We start from the raw sequence: 20,139 nt of genomic DNA, 5'->3' as shown, positions 1-20,139 counted from the left end.
TGTTTCTGTGGAAGCTGCTTTTACATGCGTGGAGAGCAGAAAAGGAAAGCAGGTCATCACTCAGGCACTTCTCAGCAGGGATGGGGACAGTTGTCAAATAGTGGGTAGGTGAAACTCTAGATAAACGTCTACTAAATCTGACGTCCTGGGAGTGGCACTAAAGGAGTTTGAAGTGTTTAGAGTGAACGTGCTCTGCAGGGGTCAGCAAGGATGTCAAGCGCTGCAGTTGTGGTACAGCACTGGTGAATGAGACGCGGCCTGAAACTCTGAAGAATCTGGGTGACATTGAGTTTTCATGGCTGTCACACCTATTTAATGTTGTATGTGACTTTGGGAATGCCTTTAGATACAACCGAGGAGGGTTTTATTTGTGGCTCTTCGTATGTTCAAGGAGAACTCTGTTTTAAAACGTCTCTGCTGTTTATCTACTCTCTAGCCCTTTGGTTCCCAAAATGTATGTTTAACTGCCAAAGATTTACTGTTAAGTAGAAAAAGCTCTTTTGTGAACTGAGTGGTTTCTGTTATATTTCAGGCCTGCTTATACAACAGAATGACTGGGTTTGCCTCAAATGTTAGTGAAGGTAGTCTCTGCCTTTACAGCTACCCTTTAAAAAATCCAGAAACTATTCTAGTGGTCTTAAACCATGTCTTTATATATTATGAGGTGTCAAAACTCATCATTAAGGGTACTGGGGAAGCCGTCAGGGTCGTCTTTAAGGGGCAAAGAATTTTGCTAGTACCCATTAAAAACGTTTTTGGTGAAGTATTTTACTCTTGCTTTACTCTTGCTCTAACTTTGTATAGCTCATAACATTAGGTGTTTGTATAGGAATTGTCTGTTTGGTTTGGGGTTGGGTGGTTGTCTGAATCTCTTGCACACACTGCAGTAAGTTTCCATCACCAGTGCCTCTTCAGCTTCCTGGTATATCTATGCGTGCGCTTGTTTAAATATAGCATCGGGGTCACGTTATTGGTCTGCGGTTTGGCAATTCAGTTTAAATCTCTTTAATCCACTTTGGTGTAAGCAGCAGCATGACCTCTAGGGGTCACTGGTAGCACTTTGTAGTTTTGCGAGTTGAGCTGCAGCTGATACCGTTAAACCAACTTCAGTAGAATAATTTTAATTAACACTTAGCTGCACAGGTCAGGATTTAGACCTCATTAAAAAATCTATTTTTAGCAGAGCCAAAAGTGCTCACAACTATTGACTTCAGCTTCAGTTCAAACTGGTTTAATTAAAATGATTCATTTATGGTATTTAAAATTTCATAAATGAACGGCGACCCTGTGTTACAGCCGATTTAGCACTGAAGTACTTCTCCCCACTGAAATCTGAAGGGTTCTTTTTAGTTTAGTTTAGGCTTGTTTGTGGGGCAGCTCACTTCACAATGTGTGCATGTACACTCCTGATGCCCTTTACCGGAACAGTTCCTATCACCTTTTCTTCACTTATCCTAACCTTTAGCACTGATTCACTTTGTCTTGATTTCTTCTGTCTTGTATCTGGCACGCAGCAACATGGAAACAGAGGAGACAGACACTGGTAAGTGATGTGATAAATGTATTGTTTTAGGACAGTACATGCTTGCTCTGCCTCCTTATTTCAGGCCTAATGTGAAAAATCCTAACTATTATTATCCCAGTCCAATCTGCTCTCTGCAAGGGGAAAGCACTGGCCTCTGGACGTATGTGACTCCACTGATAAGAAAATGATATTACGCTCAGAGCCACATTAAAGTTTTTGTTTGTTTGTTTGTTTTTACTTGAAAAGATTATTTTGATTTCAATTAGGATTAAACTATTATTTAAAATCTGTTTTTCAATATTAATTTTAATATTACATTTCCTTGGTTAGTGGTCCAGCCCAATGTAAATCTTAACATCTTCATCTCAACCTCCTGTCTTTTTGTTGGTGCCACCATTACCAAACCATACCTCAACAGGTTTCACTTTGTAAACCGTCCCTTTCACTCTTGCTGCTATCCTTCTGTCACCTGTCTCCTCTCATTCACACACGTATTCCATCTTGCTTTTACTGGCTTTCATTCCTCTTCTCTCCAGTGCACACCCCCACCTCTCCAGACTCTCTCCCACCTGCTTCTTACTCTCACTGCAGATCACAGTGTCATCTGCAAACGTCATAGCCCACGGAGACTCCTGTCTGACCTCGTCTGTCATCCTGTCCAACACCAGTGCAAAAAAAGTGACTGAGTGAATGATATAATTTTAATCATTAAGTTGCACATCAAAGCCATTGGCGTGCTGAAAAATGTTTATTGTTAAAATATAATATACCAAATAAATGAGGGTAGCGCTTCTGTTCAATTTTGGAGTTGGCTTTTGTTTTCAGTGTTGCCAGTGTTTTTCCTAACAACATCAAAAACACTGAATTTTCTTGTTGTCTGCCACTCACGACCTCACACGCTGCACTTTATCCACCTTCACTCCCTTTTCCCATTTGTTCTTTGTCATTTTGAGTCAAATCAACATCCTCTGGCGTTGTGTGTTTGTGTCTGTGACCTTGCTACATTATATGCTTCCTTCTTCTGTCAGTTTTTTTAACCTTTGTATAGACTGTAAACCCCTTTTTCGTCTGAAAAAAATGTTCTAGCAATGCTCTGCTTTTCTCTGTCTCTGTCAGACTGGCCGAGTCCCGCTCCGAACCCATCTCTGACAATGCAGCTTTGAGTCTCCCGGAGGTCTCCACTGAGAATCTGTTGCCTGTCTGCAACAATGAGTTTAAATAACATACCGGCAATAGCTGCCCGACGTACAGCACCACAGAAATTAGACAAAAAGCATACGCTCCAGTACCCAGGCTGACAAAAACAGCATGCTTTACTCAATCAGAAAGAAAAAAACATATCACCCTCCCCGGTGCACAAACTGAATGAGAAAGCCTGTATTTGATATTCAGTCACTGCTGCAGAGAAGCCAGAGTGAATACCCTGATATCATGAAATGTTATTTCTATGAATGCCTGCCTGTCAAAACCCACTTCTCTCAGTGTAAACAGCCATCTCCTGCCATCTTAAAATTTGGTGCACACAGTGTGCAATACACCACAGCGAAGAGAGCAAGGACCACAAATTTGTACACAATGCAATTCACACAGGATGAAGTTTGGAGTCTCCTCCTTTTAGTCATAATTTGTGAAACATTTCCACATGTGGTTTCCACTTGTAAATTACAGTAAAGACTGCACAAACGTCACAGTCCAAAGATGCGTGCACTGTATATATGCCTGCTATCGCTTTCTGAAAATGTGAGCACTCTCTAATCTTGCTGTTTGTTTTGGTGCAGTAACAGCTGCCAGTCACAGCACTTGCTGGAGGAAGTCCAGTGTTAGGAGTCATCATCAGACACTGGAGTGAACACTCTGTCATGATGCTGAATGGGTTTTACACGAATCATCCAGTTTGTTGTATCGAACAAACCATTTCTTTTGGGGGATGAAGGCCCCATTAGACACAGAGATATATAAAAGTGTGTGTCAGGTTTTTTTTTCCCTGGCAACACAGTCAATAAGGAAATGTTTCTTTAAGAAGAATACTTGTAACATTTACAAAGTAAAGTGGAGTACTTAAATTTAATCTCCAGCTAACTGTATATGATCGTAGTTTTTTGGTCCCAAATTCTCACTGCTTGAGGGGTATTCACGTCATTCACTTATTGTGACCTTTCCCAGCAGATAGATGTGCCAGGTTGTCATGGGAATGGTTCAGTTTGTTATATATTGGGTCATTGTTTGCAGTGGGTGGGGGGGTTTGGAATCCATCGTATTTATAATAGAGATAATGTATGAGAAGAGGGAATTTAACTACCAATTTATTCATCCGCCTTTTGTTACAGGACCCAGAAATTGTTAAATCCGAGTGCATCTTTCTGCTGGGAAACATAAGGCAGAAAGCTTCAGGAGTCCTTGAACTTTGGGTGTTGGGAAAGTTACCAGATTGTTATTTTCAAGGTCAAGAAAGAACCTTTTATCTATGTTTTATTTTTCCTTATAGGTAAAGTATTTTGGTATCCCTTTTGCATTTAGTGTCATTATCAGGTTTAAAATGATGTATTCACTAAGTAACTAAAGCTTCAAGACCATTAGGGATGCACACAACAACCAGCTGTTTTTATGTTAAAACGGTTACTCTGGCAATTTACAACTGTAATAAATAGAAAAATGTATGCTAACAGTGATCAAAATTGAATTAACAGAGGGTAAGATGTTGTTGTGACTACTAATTCCAAAATCCTGCCTTCCGTTTTCTACAATGCAGCAGCTAAAGTCTGAAAGTTCACCACACTACCAATTTGCACCCCAGGCTTTATGCCGAAGATCTGTAGTTGTGCAAAATAAGAAAAAAAAAGATAAGCAAATTTTAATCATATGCAGCCTTTTATGGGTGAATGAGTGATCTGCCTATGGTTTGCACTGCATACATAAAAGTTTGCATAGTTGTTTTTCTTTCTGTCTTAAATGCTAAATATAAATGCGAATTTACTCTCGAAAGTAACGGGCTGAGATTTCTGTAACGATCATCACGGTCCGACTGGAATACGGCGAGTTTAGCATCTCCTCATTCATTCAGCTGTCACTGTACATAAAGACAATGTTACTGTTAATGCTGTTAGGTTATGGAAACTGTGTTTCAAGCCCAAAATCAGACTAAAGAAACCTATTTCCATATGCTGTATTTTTTCAGTGTCAAAGTTGTACCTATTTACTGTATGTATACATATTGTATCATTATAAATGAAGTAGGATGATTAGAATCAGGGCTTTTCACAGGTGGGCTTTTTTTATCACTCTAATTGGGACGTGAATGTGTAGATGCTTGTGTGCTTTTGCGTTAGGTTAGACGATTGTACAGATTTAAATGACTGGGTTTTACTACTGCAGGAGTCGCTCATTTTTTTTACTTGTTATATTCAGTTACATAGTTCACACTGTCCTCTTTAAAGGATGCTTTTCCTTTTCTCTTAAACATCTCTTTTCATTAATGGAAATGATACATTCCAATTGTTTTTTTTGTTTTTTTATTAGACTGTGCGGTTTATTTATATCCACCACTCAAATGCTGTTTGTCGTCAAGAGCATGTTATATTGTGCCACAGTCTGGTTGAAGTGGTCTTCTCTGTATTCACGGCATCACGACTGAAAATAATTGTGGCGGTGGTAGGTGGGAGGTAGCAGGGAGCTCCGTATTGTTGTCATGACACCCGCTGCAGAATAATTGGATGGCTTATCAGGTTACGACATGAGGCTTAATTACACTGTTTCATTCCTGACTGTCTGAAATACCAACTCTATTACAAATTTTAAAGCAAAACTATTTAGTATGGATAACAGAAATGCCCTGTGTCATGTCAAGGATGGTCTAGGAAGCGATGTGTTCACTTTAGTATTGACTGTGAATTTGGAGGTCAGCAGAGTGCGCTGCCAGTGCGATGCTGTAATGCACAAATGATCTGTACTCTCCTTTTTCAGACCCGTTATTGATTGACTGATGGATTCCTGTGTGGATGTGTCTGCTGATTCAGTGCCGTTAGATATTTTAAGATTGGCTGCTGTCCAAGAGCTGCGAAATCTGTGAAATCTGCCGTTTAAAAAAAAACTAAACCCCAATAGTTTCAACCTGTGAAGCCGGATAATAATATTAATATTAAATTATGATAATGTATTACATTTACACCTCAGGTAATTTAGAAACAGACGTGCTACTAAAACATACTATTAAAGATATTGGGAACATTTTTTTCATGGTTTTAAACCTTTATTTTACTTTATGCTGCAGCAGTTATAGCGAGAACAGGTTGCATAGTTTTAAAAAAAATGGCACATTAACCATGATAATCTGCCATGATCTTTAATGTACCACCCTGCAATAATCATTAATGTAGTAGTGAGCTCAGTTTAAATACGAAATGTTGTCCTGGGCGTTGTAATAAGGACAGAGCACATCATGTACACTCATTCTAGAAACACTTTAAGTTTTATTTGCACTGTAATGTTGTTAAAGTGAGAAGCTAGTGACTTTTGGCACGTAGGAAATAACAGGCGTTCAAAGCTCTGTTACTGCCTGCACAGCACAATTAATCCACGAGTGGCCAAAGACATGAGTGAAAGTGCATGGGCAGGTTTTGTAGTACAGTTTCGCTATGGTGATGGTGTTAAAGTCCCAAAAATCGTCCAGGTGAAATTGTGGTAATGAATAGGCTTAAAGCTAAATTATTATTTGTAAATTAATAAAACATAAAAAGTAATCTAATGTAAGAAGAAGAAAGTCCTGGATTAATAACATTATGACGCAGATAATTCCATCAGGCTCCTCTGAGTATTGTTTCATGTAGCTAGTATACTGGAAACAGCAAGCCATCGATGTGGCAGATTCCCAGCAAATCTTGACTGGATGCGGTTCTTTGGCACAGCTGAGACTTTTGTCTTTGGGAGTGAAGAGAGAGAAACCAGCACTTGGAGGTACAGCATGCCAAACTGAGTCTTATGTGCACTGAATACAAATCACCCTGTGAGGTTCTGAGCCCAGAAAGCATTTTAGGCTGTTAGGTTTTTAAAAAATGAGAAAGAGTTCCGACTGGGGAAGCCAAGTACTCTCAGAAAACCTACTGTACTTCTTAACCCCAAATAAACACTGACGTTTACAGTATGAATTTACTTTACCAAGGTGCTTATTTTCTATCTATGCAAATAGTGGGTTTCCAGCAGTGTTGTGATATTATGTTAATAGCAGTTTGTGTATGATTCACAAGCAGGTGTCCTAATCTGTGTAAAATTGTGTACAGAATTTTGAGGCTGTTATGGTTTGTTACATATTTATGCATAATAAAGGACTTTGTACAAACACTGCATTTTGCTGAAATGTCATTTTAATTACAGGATTAAGAAACCAGTCCACAGAAGCCTGTGTTTTATTAAACTAGAAGCCTTCTGTCGTGCTGTTTAATTTCTACGATCCTGTTTGGACACTACCAGAATATCAAAATGATTCTGAACTTGAAGTTTTAAAAAATCTTCAGAAAAGAAGCTTTAAAATAGCTGTTCGGTTTGCAGACAAACAGCTCAAAATCAAACATTTCAGTTTGCTTTGTCTTTATTGATTTAGCTCTTTCTGCTAAACTGTCCACAGTATTTTATTCAATCTGTACTTTTCTCAAACATTTCCCAGTTTACTGGTCAATCACAACCAAGGACGTGCACTTTGGCTGTCTGATCAATATGTCTCTAAATTCTGTCGACCGCTGTTGCCTGATTAAAGGTTTAAAAAAATGCACACCATTTGTAGTGTCTGGTGATTCTTCTTGGCTATCAATAAAAATGCCTGTGTAGTGTCATTTACACGGCCATTTAAAGTACAAACTCAGGTGGAAATTACTTTAAATACTACATACATGGATAGAATGATTTGTGACCCCTGATAATATTCAAAGATGGACTTTAAGGAAAGTACATGTATATGTATCTGACTTCTAATCTTCCTCTGGCTGGAAACTCTTCAGTCTAGCGTATAACTGTAAAACCTCACCTTCTATTGATGTTACTGGTTTTGATACTGTGTTCACAGACCTCTGCAGCTCTTTCACCTTACGTTGTGTTGGATTTATAGATTATATGTGCCAAAATTGACATGAAAGTCATTTAAAATATTGCACCATACCCAACATAACACAAATACGGTGCCACCTATGTTTGATTGTCAGTGATGGTAACGCAATATACAACATTATAAACAAAATCAGGTGAACTGCAGCACAAATGCTGTGAAATGTTAATAAAAGTATAGATTAGTATAGTAGATTTTATAAATGTAAGTGTAAACAATAATATACACTCCTCATTTATTTGCACCAGAAAGGTGAATAACAAAGAGTTATGTCTTTAAAAAATCGGTGGGGAAAATACAGCAAAGATCTGACACAGGACCCGAGAGATGCATCTGACCCTTCAGTTGATCCTTCTGCTCTTTTGTCTCAGCATAAATGCTTTCATTGGAACAGTGGCTGTCAAGGAGAAATTCATAAAGGAAGGGAAACAAGAAGAAAATGCAGAAGTATGCCATATTGCACAAGAACTGCACTGAAAATCAGTGGACCTCAATGTTATTGAAGCAATGTGGGATTGTCTGGATAAGATAAGATAAACTTTATTAGTCCAACACGTGCGAAATTTGTTGGAAAATGGATGGAGAATGGAATGTCCTTGAGAAGTCTGGAGAACTATTCCTGAAGACTACTTAAAGAAATTACAAGAAAGTTTGTCTAAAAGAGCTCAGGCTGTGTTGATGAATAAGGGTAGTCATGCCAAATCTTGACTTTCAAGTTTATTAGAATTGTTCAAACACTTTATGGATTATTTCCCTTTGTGTTTGCGTATTTCGATAAATATTTTCCTATCAAAATATATAGAAATGAGGAGGTGGCTCAAGGCTTTTGCACATTACTGCAGATTTTTAACAATTTATTTCTTTTAATTGAATGAAGAATGATCACACTTCTGAGAAAGCCTTTAAAGAATGAATATTTCTGTACAAGCTCATCTGAACAGTTCACTGAAGTGTCAAGGGCTTTTATCACACGTTTAAAAAACCCAATCTGATCAGCTCTGTGGGCTTGTGTTTCTGTCAGCTATCTGAGTGTTTGTTTAGACCAATTAATTATGGTTGGCAAATATTTTCATTTCCAAGGATGCATCACAGTAGGGTGCCTCCAATCTCATTATCAGACTGTGTGCAGAAGTGGGAATGAGAATCAGCTCTGACACAAAGTGGTTTAAAAAAAATATGTGTTTAAGATAATAATCAATCACGTTTCGGGATTAAAATATTAGAGATTCATGGCAGAAGCTCTGACTCAGCCCTGACTCATCTAGGCATGGACTCTGCTAAACCCCTGAAGCTGTGCTGTGGTACCAAGATGTTAGCAACAGATCCTTTAAGTCCTGAAAGTTGCAAGGTGGGCCTCCCATGGATTGTACTTGTTTGTCCAGCACATCCCACAGATGTTCAATTGTATTGTAATCTGGGGAATTTGGAGGTCAAATCAACACCTCAAACTCACCGTTTTGCTCCTAAAACCATTCCTGAACCATTTTGCTTTGTGTCAGGGCTCATTATCCTGCTGAAAGAGGCCACCGCTATCAGGAAATAGCATTTCCACAAAAGGGTTTACATGGTCTGCAGCAATCCTCCAGTAGATGGTATGTGTCAAAGTAATGTGTGGTGCCAGGTGTTTCGCAGGTAAGTGACCTACATGCATCTGGCCATGCATGTAATGCAAGAGAAGACATGATTCATCTGACCACACCACTTCCTTCCATTGGTCCGTGGTCCAGTTCTGTTGCTCATGTGCTCATTATTGGCGTTTTCAGTTATGGACATGGGTCGGGAATTGTCAATTGTGAATTTCAGCTTCAGTAGCTCGCCTGCTGGATCTGGAAGCAGCAGGCGAGCCTACCTTCGTTCCTCAAGTACAGTACATCAGTGAGCCTTGGCCACCCATGACCCCATCGTAGGTTCACCACTGTTACTTCCTTGGACCACTTTTAATAGATCCTGACTACTGCAGATCAGGAAGATGGGAAAATCCCATCCAGTCATCTGATCATCAAACATTAATCCTTATACCTGCCCATTTTTCCTGCTTCTAACACAACTTTGAGAAATCCCTAATATATCCCACCCACTAACAAGTGCAATGATGAAGAGCGAATCAGTGTTATTCACTTCCCCTGTCAGTGGTCAGAATGTTATGTTTGATCAGTGTATAGAGAACTGACTAATCAGATTCATGAGATCAAAGAAGGCCTGTCTTCTACTTTAGATCAGAAGAGTTAAACATTTCAGAGAAAACTTCACTATGATGAAAATGCTGTATGACAGACCTGTTGTGTGTCAGAAATCACTGACTCTGTGAACAAAGAGTGTGGAGTACCCGGCCCACCCTCAGAAAGAAGATCAGCTTGTCACGAGTAACAAAGAAAAGTGACAGAAAATCTCCACTTTGATGTTTTCAGAGAACTCACTAGAGACTAAAAAGGCACACTGTGTTATTTCATTGTATTGTCACACTGACAACAACAGCATTGTTAGTGTGCTGCTTCTGCTTCCATTACATATGTGTAAACTGGGGTTGATGCAGCACAGGCCTTGTTTTGTTGATTATACTGGAGTGCATAAATCTTTCCACTTAAACTGCTCTCAGCTCACTGCGTGACGAAGCAGAGCTCACCTGCATGTCATGTCAGCAAAGTCTGCAGCAGTCAATTAAACCCTAGTGCATGAAAAGAAATCGCAAGAGTAAGAATATTCAGTACCATCACCAGTTATTTTTTTATAGCAGCAATAAATAGCTTTGTCATTGTTTTGCTTCACGAGCGGTAATCCAAATCACCTCTGGACATAGACATTAAATTAAGGTCACGTATGATGGGGAAAGAAAAAGGCTTATTTTCATTTAGCTCCGCGGGACAAAATATTACACTTGACGTAGTTAAACAGTCATTCTAAATTTGAAATTACTGTTTAACTTTCGAGGGATATGTTGATTACTAATGTCATATTTGTCCTTTGTGTCCCGGGATATGGCAATGAACAGCTCATTTAGTATTCATAAGTGTGTAATTGATTGCTAATAGCCTATTTAACACAATTTTGTGATGGCTAATTAGTGACTGATAAGGTGCTCTGCCCTGCTCTAATGGCTTAATATTGTGTATGTAATAGTTGTACCATTTGATACTGAGACTCCGGAGAGACCAGCTTGTGGAGGTCAGATAGGCTGACACTTCACTGCAGTTGAGATTGTTATCATAGGGAGGGCCATAACCTGCATTTCATTTTTAGCACATTTACTGATGTAGTTATATATATATGGATGTGCCGGCTCTTCAGTGCCTGTGAACCATCAGTCTTTTCATATTCATGTATATGCATGTGGGGCCAATATGAATATATTTATAAAACTGGAATTTTAGAACACACAATATAAACTGTAATAACTTGCAGTGAGCTTGCAATAAATGTCTTTCTATATATCTTAATTGCCTATCTATTTTGGCTCCAGTACTGACAGACAGGAGAAAGCTAATATTGGAAAGATGGGGCCAAGCAATACAATAATGAAGGTAGACTCCAATGCAAACCCTTTTTTTTTTATAGATTTTATTTATTTATAGCTTCACCATATCCCTGGATCTCTGAATCACATCTAAAATCTAACCACTTGGCCCTAACAGCCCATAAATCACCTGGACAACTAATAAAAATTGTCTGCTGTGCTGCACGGACAGTGAGTTAAGAGGGAATACAATATTACCTATTAATCCCCAGGACACTGTAATCTCTTTCTATTTTAAGATGCGCTGTATTCTTAGATACTTTAGTGTAATTACATTTTTGATTAGGAACATTCTAGTTTAAAGGCTAGATCAAATGGCTCATTGTTCTCTAAAGCACCGCAGCAGACAGTCTCATAACTAAAGGCTCATTATAAATGAATGCAGCAGCTGCTGGTGTGCTAACCAACTGTTCTGAGCTATTTTAACGTGTAAATATTGACCATTTTAAGCAAGTAGATTGTTTATTATTAGCAGCAGATATAGGTATTTATGTGCATTCAGATGTTTGTACCATAGATTGAACAGGGCAATTATTCATTCATTGGTTTAGAAGCCTGAATTTTGAAGCCTCAGCTTTAGTCCTATGAAGTGACCATATTTTGATATCAGCTAATTCTGGCTAGCTTGGTAAGAAAGCTGCATGAAAAGAAAGCTAGACTACATGGACGCATGGCACAGGTGCTTGCTGAAAAAGTTATAAGTGAAAAATACCATGTTGTTTATCAAATATTTGCTAATAAACTTACTCTGAAATCCACCAACACCACCAGAGTTCAAGAAAAATTTAAGTCTAGCAGAAGCTAGCCTCGCAGAAACAGTTGCATGTGTTAGCATCGACGTGTCAGTAAAAGTGGTCACAGTGCTAACAATGCATAGCTTAGTACATTTTAAATGAGTCAAAAAATTCAATTTTTGTATCTTTAAACATGTTTACATGTGTTGAGTAACAGACAATTTTGCTTTGAAGCTAAATTCCAGTGGCCATTAAAATAACTTCAGTTTTTCAGTCAGTGTTGGCTCTGTTTTTTTTTTCTCACTTTGATCAGTGAATAAAAACATCCCTGAATGGTAATGCTTTGTTTGCTATATGAATGTAATATACGGTTTGTATGACATTAGTCTAGAGATTTTTACAGAGTGTTTGTCTTATTACTTCAAAGAAGAGCTTAAGCACAGCCATTTCTCATGCTGATTTGGAGAGCTTTAACAAGACATGACTTTATCTCCACCAAGTCCCTGTGAGTACCCATAACAGTACATGATATCACTGTCCCAGCTGTATCGTGATCTTTCCTCTGGTCCTTAAACCTATTGGGGGAAAAAAACACAACAAAAAGCAAAACAGTGTGGAACCACAAACTCAAATAGAAAGTTAAGTGACAAAGGTTTGGCAAAGGTTTAGAACCTGTAAAATAGTAAGTTTTTACTGATGAGATTTTTATTTATTGATTCTTTTTTTAATGTTTTTTGTATTTGTTTTACTTCTCCAGCATATTCCAAAAGTTAGTAAGTAAAATTAAGTAAGTAAAATTTATTTATGTAGCGTTTTGGTAAGAAACCAGCCACAAAGAGCTTTTATGTTGTATCAGAAAAACTGCTGTGACAAGATAGAAATTAATCTGTCAATTTTTAAGCATTGTGCACATTTTCTACCTGGAAGTGAAGAAACCTAGTTTAGATTTTGGCCACCACATCATTAACAGGCTCATTTGTAGCTCTTGGAGAGTATTACTTGGATTAAAACACGTTTTTGTGAGGGGGCTTGCCAAGCAATTTGTGCATGAAATGCACTTTCCTGGTGTAAGTCTCACTCCCGCTTAATGTACACCATGCACCTTTGTAACATTTGACGTTCTTTTTATATGTCAGAGTGCAATTTGTGCAACGTTAAAGTGATTTATGCCTTTCGGTGAGAGAAAGTTTATTACATTAGCTGCAATTTAGTAATGGGAGTTTCAAAAGAAGCTTTATTTTACACTTTAGAAAATACAATTTGCAGAAGATGTACAAGATGTGAAATAAAACACTGGATGATAAATGACAGTGCCTTTTTCTAAAAGCAGATAAAATAGAAGAATAAAAACATTAAGAGCTTAATTGTACTGCAATCATGTTTATTTCCCTATTTTGGGGCATCTAGCTTAGAATGCACATTGAAGGCTATTCTACACGCAAATAACTTGCATGCAACTTTATTAGGAAATGGATGAAGTATGTACAGAGATATCTGTTTTACATGAGGTATGAAGAAAAACATCCAGACCAGGGCAGTTCAACTGTAATATTAGGTTAAAAAACAACAACTAAGAAATGTAGCAAATTAATTTTAGATTAATGTATTTGCTTTCTCGCCTTATTAGTCTACTGACTGTATTCAGAAAATAATATACATTAGTGACCAGGCAGTTTTTAATACTATTTGCACTTGTCTATAACGTGTGAACGTGGTGTCTAATTGCACATGCCAATATCAAAAATACACTGCGTATTTAAAGTCACTAAGACAGGCTTCCCAGAGATTATACGTCATATTGTGTGTATTGTATTGCAATAATATACCAAGCACCTGGCAAAGACATCAATGTTAACTGCACCATGGGTTAACATTAATCTATGTACAATAAACCCGCAGGAGTAGAATTCTGTTGTACTTACTCTGTGGTGTTTCTGTGTGTAGGCATTTGTGGATTTCTATAGGATTACTGGATGGCATTCGGAGTGTGTCTGTCGGTTTGTGTTGCATTTTCCTACAAATACTGGGTGCATGCAGGTATTTTGTCAACACTTTTTTTTTCTCTGCTGATGACCAACAGAAGCCTTGTATATTTCTCTCCTTTTCTCTACTTTCATCCCCCTCGTCAGGGAGAAAGGTCGAAACGCTTTGATGGTAGAAGAGATGGGATTTTAAGTTTGGCTTTCTTCTTCTCAAACTTCAATGATGTTGATTGATGGCACAGAAGGGTGAAACTGCAAAAACAAAATACAAATAAGTATTAGTCACTGCTCACATGGATGCCTTGAGCTCAGAATTTAACAGAGCCATTAAACGTGGAGTGTGAAAGCCTTACTGTGCTTTAGGTGTAGTGGTTAATACATTTGCCATCAGCTATGGCAACACCTTAGGAAATAAAGTAGCAGCCATGAGGCTAAACAAACTTTTTATTCAGCTCTATCTTTTGTTGAACTTGATACTTTTGATACTTTTGTATTTTGTTTGGACAGTGTTGGCTCATATGTTGCAAGCCACTGCTAGCTTACTCAAGTTGCACCGTCTTATACAAAACAACTAATTTTAATAATATATAGTTATAGCTCCAATGATTGATCAATATCAAGAAATGTCAAAATTTATTTTGCATGTAAAATACTTTAAACATGTACTTCCAAGTTACATCAGTTGATGAATTGTTAATTTTCTGCTTTTTCAAAGAAATGACAAAATGTGGCCCCACTCTGTCTTTAAGGAGCAAACTGTATGCTGTCACTGTCTCAGTAATAAATGATTTAAGACATTTATTGGGTTCAAGGTAAACCAAGTGTGCTAGTCACCAAATCTAAGAAGAGAAAACTGATCCAAGGTGTCTGACAACTACCTAATAAGGATGAGAGAACTCAGTGTCTAGCAATGTTACATTTTTGCTTGAGGTCAAAATTCTCAGTGTAAGTGACCTTGATAATTGATTGGTCGTGGGCTCTGCATTAATCTATCCACTCCAGTCTGATGCTTCTTTAAGGCTCTGCCGGTGCTTTATCTACGTATTGTTCAAGACAAGGGACTTAATCTGCACTTTTAATGACCAGTATAGTCTCAGGTTTGTACATTTTTATATGTGTAAATATTGGACAGTTGCCTACTGAAAAATGGATGATTTTGTTCCTCCAGTGGAAATTTATTAGATTGGTGTGACTCAGATCAGATTTGTGATAGCGCACAGTGTATTACTTCAGCCATCAACTCAGGGAAAGTTTCAGCTCAACTAGTATGTCAAGAGAGTGAGAGAAAATAAACTTTTGTCATAGCAGTGGAATATGAAATAGCAATACATATGGTGTGTATAGAGAGACTTTACTTGGATGTATATATACAGCTGTTTGAGGCTGGTGTGAAGCTTCACAAGAACCGAATTCAAATATTTCCGTCTCTGTGTGGCCTCAGTCCTGAGACTTCACCTTGCTCCTTAGCAGTCCTCCACTGTGGTGCTCTGGCGTGCTTCTTTCTGACGACGGCTTGGCCTTCTCCTTATTGTTGCTGGAGTCGTTGTCCTTAATGATGTCATACTGCCGGCAGAATAGGGCAATAACAGCTGCCAGGAGGTGAGACAGGGGCACATTAGCAACAAAACACAAAAGAGGATAGGAATTCAGTCGTGAGGCAGCTGTCAATCACTGTCATGTCACCAATTCCTCTAACAGCACATGCTGAAATGCCATGTGGATAATGGAATTTTGTTCCCACGGGAGGGTGACGGCTGCGCCTTTATCTCAAAGCTTGGAGGAGAGTCATTCACTATACTCTTTGCTTTCTTTCACTGCTAAATCTGCCAGATGCAGATTTGCCTCCAATTTGGATAAGTACTGTGTATTCTCAATTATCTTCCTTGCTTCACTGAGGTCATGAATTTTTATGGGGGCGCTTTTATTAAATATTCAGAAAGTGATATACAGTTCTGGTAATGAGAGTTACAGAGCTGTTCTGAGATGCATTCGTTAAATTATTATTCATGCATCATGTAAGTCGTCTCCTGCATTGCAGCCACGTCATTCCCTCTGCAGCAGAAAGGTACGAGTGGGTACTTCTGCATCTATCCTCATCGTTTTGTCGTAGAATTACAAAGGCGTTTGCGGAAGTGGAGAATGAGAGTATCCACAAAAACTTCAGCTACACAGCTTTGTATGTCTGATTGCTGTTTTCTTTACATTTTAAGCATGGTTTAGTCAGGACTAAGTTAGTACATTGAAATCTTAAACAGAATAGCAGAAAAGATTAGCACTATATTAAAAATCACTTAGTTATACCACACTGCTCCAAAAATTAAAGAAGCACTTGATCATCACAATATAAGACAGACAGTTAAATGTTAGAACATTAATTTCTCGTTAGTAAGTTTAAACTGTTATGAATCCATCTCAGCTGCTTCGGTGCAAATGAAAGTGACAACAGGTGCACTGGAGAGGAAACCCCAAGACAGCCCCTAAAAAGGTTTTGCAGGTGGTGGTCACAGACCATTGCTCTCTCCTTCTCCTTCTTGACTGATTTTTCTCTAGTTTTTCTTTTTGTTAGTGTGCTTGTCACTTCTGGTAGCATGAGACAATCCCAGAAGCCCATTCAGGATTGCACAGGTAGTCCAGAATCTCTAGGATCACACACCTACACATGCTGTCACAAGAAGCTTTGCTGTGCCTCCCAGCAGTCTCAAAGTGTGTGAATGAGTTATCAAAACATGGATAGTTACATAAAGATTGATGCCCTTCTACAGTTACAGCGCTGTGGAAGGGCATCAACCTAACAGTGGGACTTGTATCTGCTCCTCTGTGCAAGGAGGAGCTGGAGGAGCACTGCCAGAGCGCTTCAAAATGATCTCATGTGCAGGAATTTGACCAAACTGTCACGAATAGACTCCCACTAAAGGGCCCAGTGTCCTTTAGTGACCTGTGCTCACTGACCAGCACCATCCAGCTCAACTGGCATAACTGCCACTAGAACCCAGCTCACTCCACGAGCAAAAAGCAAAGCTAGAGAAAGATTGGTCAGGTTATATGTCTGTGAAGGTTCTCAGTCATCCAGATCATTGTAGTCTAAGGAGCTTAGAAAGAAAAGCGTCTGGACTTCTTTAAGTTGCTTGAAGACGTTTCAGCTTTCATCCGAGAAGCTTCTTCGGTCAGGTTGGATTCACGATGATTTCCGCTCCAAACTGCACTGATTGATATTCCTAAAGTGTAACTGACTTTAGGAAGTGTTACACTGACAGAATCAATTATTCCCTATTATTTGATTTGATTTCTTTGAGCAGTGTCTTAAGTTTTAACTCTAAATGAATAAATTCAAAGAGGATCAGGTAAATCCGGCATTAAGCTTGACTGATAACAAATGTGGAGTCCATTATGAATATGCCAAACGGGTTGCTTCTTGTCTTTCACTCCCGCTCTTCACAGCTTCCGCGTTACCTTGGTTTCTCTCATTAGTATTATTTAACATCTCACTCTGGTCCTTGTGGGTGGGAAGCCCTGCTCCTAGCTGCCTGACAGATACGCCACTTCTCATTGTGCCTCAACACTTCATTAATCATCGCACTACTTCAAAGGAGAACCCCAGAAGACGAGAATGCTCAGAAAAGTGTGATGTTGGTTTGACACTGCTGCGCAGTCGTCAGGTTTAGTTTACAGACAGACCCACTTGCATTTTTTTGTACTTTAGCTTAAACTTGATTGCTGTGCCGCAGGTTTTACCTACTGTGAAAAAACTGTCCCATTATAGTTCTGACTTTTTTTTTGCAGAGCTTTCATTTAACTTAAAACAACTGCTGTAACATTTGCATTTTAGACAGTACTCAATCTCCTGTCAGACTAATGATACCTGAATATAAGAAGTAGTCTCATACTAAATCAGCTGATCCTGAATCTGATTCAGGATTCTTTGTTTTATGTTTTTTCTTACTTCATCAGTGTCCCGCCAGTTTTTACTGATGCTCTGTTTTGTATGGTGGGTGCAAGGAGGAGTGATGTTGCTGTCATCGTACAAAGCACACATTAGAATTATTATTGTGACTAAAAGTGATCCTGAGTGAGCTTCACACTGAATATTTATTCCCCCCTCTTCCTGCTTATTGGTCCTTCTTTCTTTTCTTCATTCTTTCTTTTTTTTTAATTGAATGAAATCTACAAACTTACCTGCCCACATGACCAAGACCACGACAATTATGATCATCTCTCCAGTTTGTAGATGTCGAGACTTGTCCAGTCCCTGCACAGTGGGGTCATCTTGGAGAGAGGACAGACAGAGCACATCAGAACACTAAATATGAAATCTAAGAGGCACTGCGCATTTAAATACAATCCACTGGGACATTTTATGGAGTAGAAATAATAGTCTGGCACAGTCTGAGAGAGTCTGTCTGCTTTATAATATGAATCAAACTCACTTTGTGTCTGCACGGATTGACAAAAATGTATACTTTCTCTACCCTTCATGACAGTTATGCCATTTAACAGAACTACAGTAGTTTTGGTGGGCATTCCCACACATCAATCTTGTAACATTAATCCTCCTTTAAGTGGATTGACTAGAAACTTTCCAAACTGCCTCTCAGCTCGTATGGATGGAACTCTTCCAGAGCCCCACTCTTCCCAATTGCCTCTTTTATGGAATCAAGTTGTCAAGAAACTGGCTTCAAATGCCAGACACTCAGCTCTCTTCGCATAAAAACAGTCAGATAGTTGGGTCAATTGGAGTGTCATATTTTCCCCCATCTTGATAGTGTGAGGATGTCAGCGGCGAGAGGGCAGAAGTAGGAGTACATCGTCAAAATCAACCACAAATTAAAGAGAAAAGCAGGATGCTAATTTGCCAAAAAGACTTGGAACTACATGTAAAATTACAGATGACTGGATATTTGAAGGGATTAAAGCAAAAATCATGATAAATTAACTTTTTTCCCTTTTTTTTTCTTCTTTTTTTTTCTTAGCATCAACTTCCATCATTTTGTTCCCATGGATACCAATATCTTGTTAAGTTGTGGTGGAAAAACTGTCATAGCACCCAGGATTGCTGCCAGCTCTGGTTGTAAACCTATGCCACAAAAACAAAAACACTCATTCAGCTTTATCCAAACTTTAGTATGAGTGAAATATCGAGTGTATGTCCAGTACTGAGGCCTGTGTTACGCCTCCTCAAGACTACCCAATCAGCAACCTCGTGAGTGTGATGGTCTTTTGCTGTGTGCTATGTGAGAGAGATAGGAGTTGCAGCTGATATCCCAATCTGATGAAAAAGTTCTGAACCTTATTTTGGACTCAACATTTATATGTAGGAAGGCTTGGTGTCTACACTGCAAGATACTTCTGAAAACGTAGCCGGGTCTGTGCGTAGAGAGACTTCTGGTGGAAGCGTTGGGTTGATGACGGCACATCAAAGACCGGCTTCAGAGATGAATGCAATCTGTGAGACTTCTTACTTCCCCACTGAACTTCTCGTTCCTTTTAGAAGTTTTTTAGTTGATCTAATGATCAAACTTCACTTGCAAGAGCACACTGGTACAGGCTGTATAGTGTGCATATACTACACTGATAAACCTAACCATTATAACCTTGTATGTCTCCTTCTTCTGCCACCAAAACAACTCAGGTTTCTAATGTATCTGACACCAAGATATTGGCACCAGATCTTTTAAGTGTTGTAAAATAAGACTTGTTTATTTGTTCGATGTGAGTGGTCATTACCCTTTGGATCATTGGCTTATATATGCAGAAACATGATGCTGTAATAACACAAAGATCTGAATAACATTTCCATGTGTTGTTTCATAAATTTTTTATGTTGGTGGCAGACTCATATATGCTGTGTGAATTTGTGCTAAAGAGGAATGAGTAGATTTCGCTGCCTCCTGTACACCAAATAATTTGTGCAGAGATAATTAGTCGACCCTGCTTCTGCTCGCCCCCTAATCCCGAGATGTTGGCTGTGGCTGTGAACTGCGACAACACACCAGGGATTCTGTGCTGATGCCACAATGGTGCATCATTGAAGTCTTTCATGATGTTTACTTTAGAATGAGCAATTTTATTTTAGGCTGCATTGCTCCTTTAAAAGTTTTTCCACTGAAAAAGTTTGATTCACGATCGGACTTATTAACTGATTATCACAGTGAAAGTAAATACAATTTTTGTTGCAGCCATGTTTCCCAAAAAGTTCAAAAGTTGAATTGTCCCGCTTGTAGTTTGGACGTGTTGCTCAAACACATGAACATTGTAATATAGCAAATGTGACAAAGGATGCCCCATGCCGTTGAGCAGCT

General features: G+C 38.7%; 2 protein-coding genes across 3 annotated transcripts in view; one reads left to right on the top strand and one right to left on the bottom strand.

The window, feature by feature from the left end:
• The window catches only part of LOC102199080 (low density lipoprotein receptor adapter protein 1), a 46,518-nt gene extending 43,300 nt beyond the window's left edge, over positions 1 to 3,218 (top strand). Inside the window, exons 9-10 of one of the 2 annotated variants that reach the window (XM_005734335.1) lie at positions 1,515 to 1,543; positions 2,642 to 2,753. In XM_005734335.1, the coding sequence (XP_005734392.1) occupies positions 1,515 to 1,543; positions 2,642 to 2,688 (76 nt within the window). In that variant the 3' untranslated portion in view covers positions 2,689 to 2,753. Of the gene's footprint in view, positions 1 to 1,514; positions 1,544 to 2,641 lie in introns of both variants that reach the window. The other variant, XM_005734334.1, reaches the window with a different exon arrangement.
• Positions 3,219 to 13,081: 9,863 nt separating this feature from the next.
• fndc4a (fibronectin type III domain containing 4a) overlaps positions 13,082 to 20,139 on the bottom strand; it is a 27,181-nt gene continuing 20,123 nt past the window's right edge. The window contains exons 4-6 of the mRNA XM_005734332.1: positions 18,017 to 18,106; positions 15,299 to 15,432; positions 13,082 to 14,095 (exon numbers count right to left, since the gene is read on the bottom strand). Coding sequence (XP_005734389.1) covers positions 14,054 to 14,095; positions 15,299 to 15,432; positions 18,017 to 18,106 — 266 coding nt within the window. The 3' untranslated portion in view covers positions 13,082 to 14,053. The remainder of the gene's footprint in view (positions 14,096 to 15,298; positions 15,433 to 18,016; positions 18,107 to 20,139) is intronic.

The sequence above is a fragment of the Pundamilia nyererei genome, unplaced genomic scaffold (assembly GCF_000239375.1).
Source record: "Pundamilia nyererei isolate P.nyererei 1_Seehausen unplaced genomic scaffold, PunNye1.0 scaffold00058, whole genome shotgun sequence".
NCBI lineage: Eukaryota > Metazoa > Chordata > Actinopteri > Cichliformes > Cichlidae > Pundamilia > Pundamilia nyererei.
Note: the sequence above shows the minus strand (reverse complement) of the source record. Positions and strands in the feature narration are given on the sequence as shown.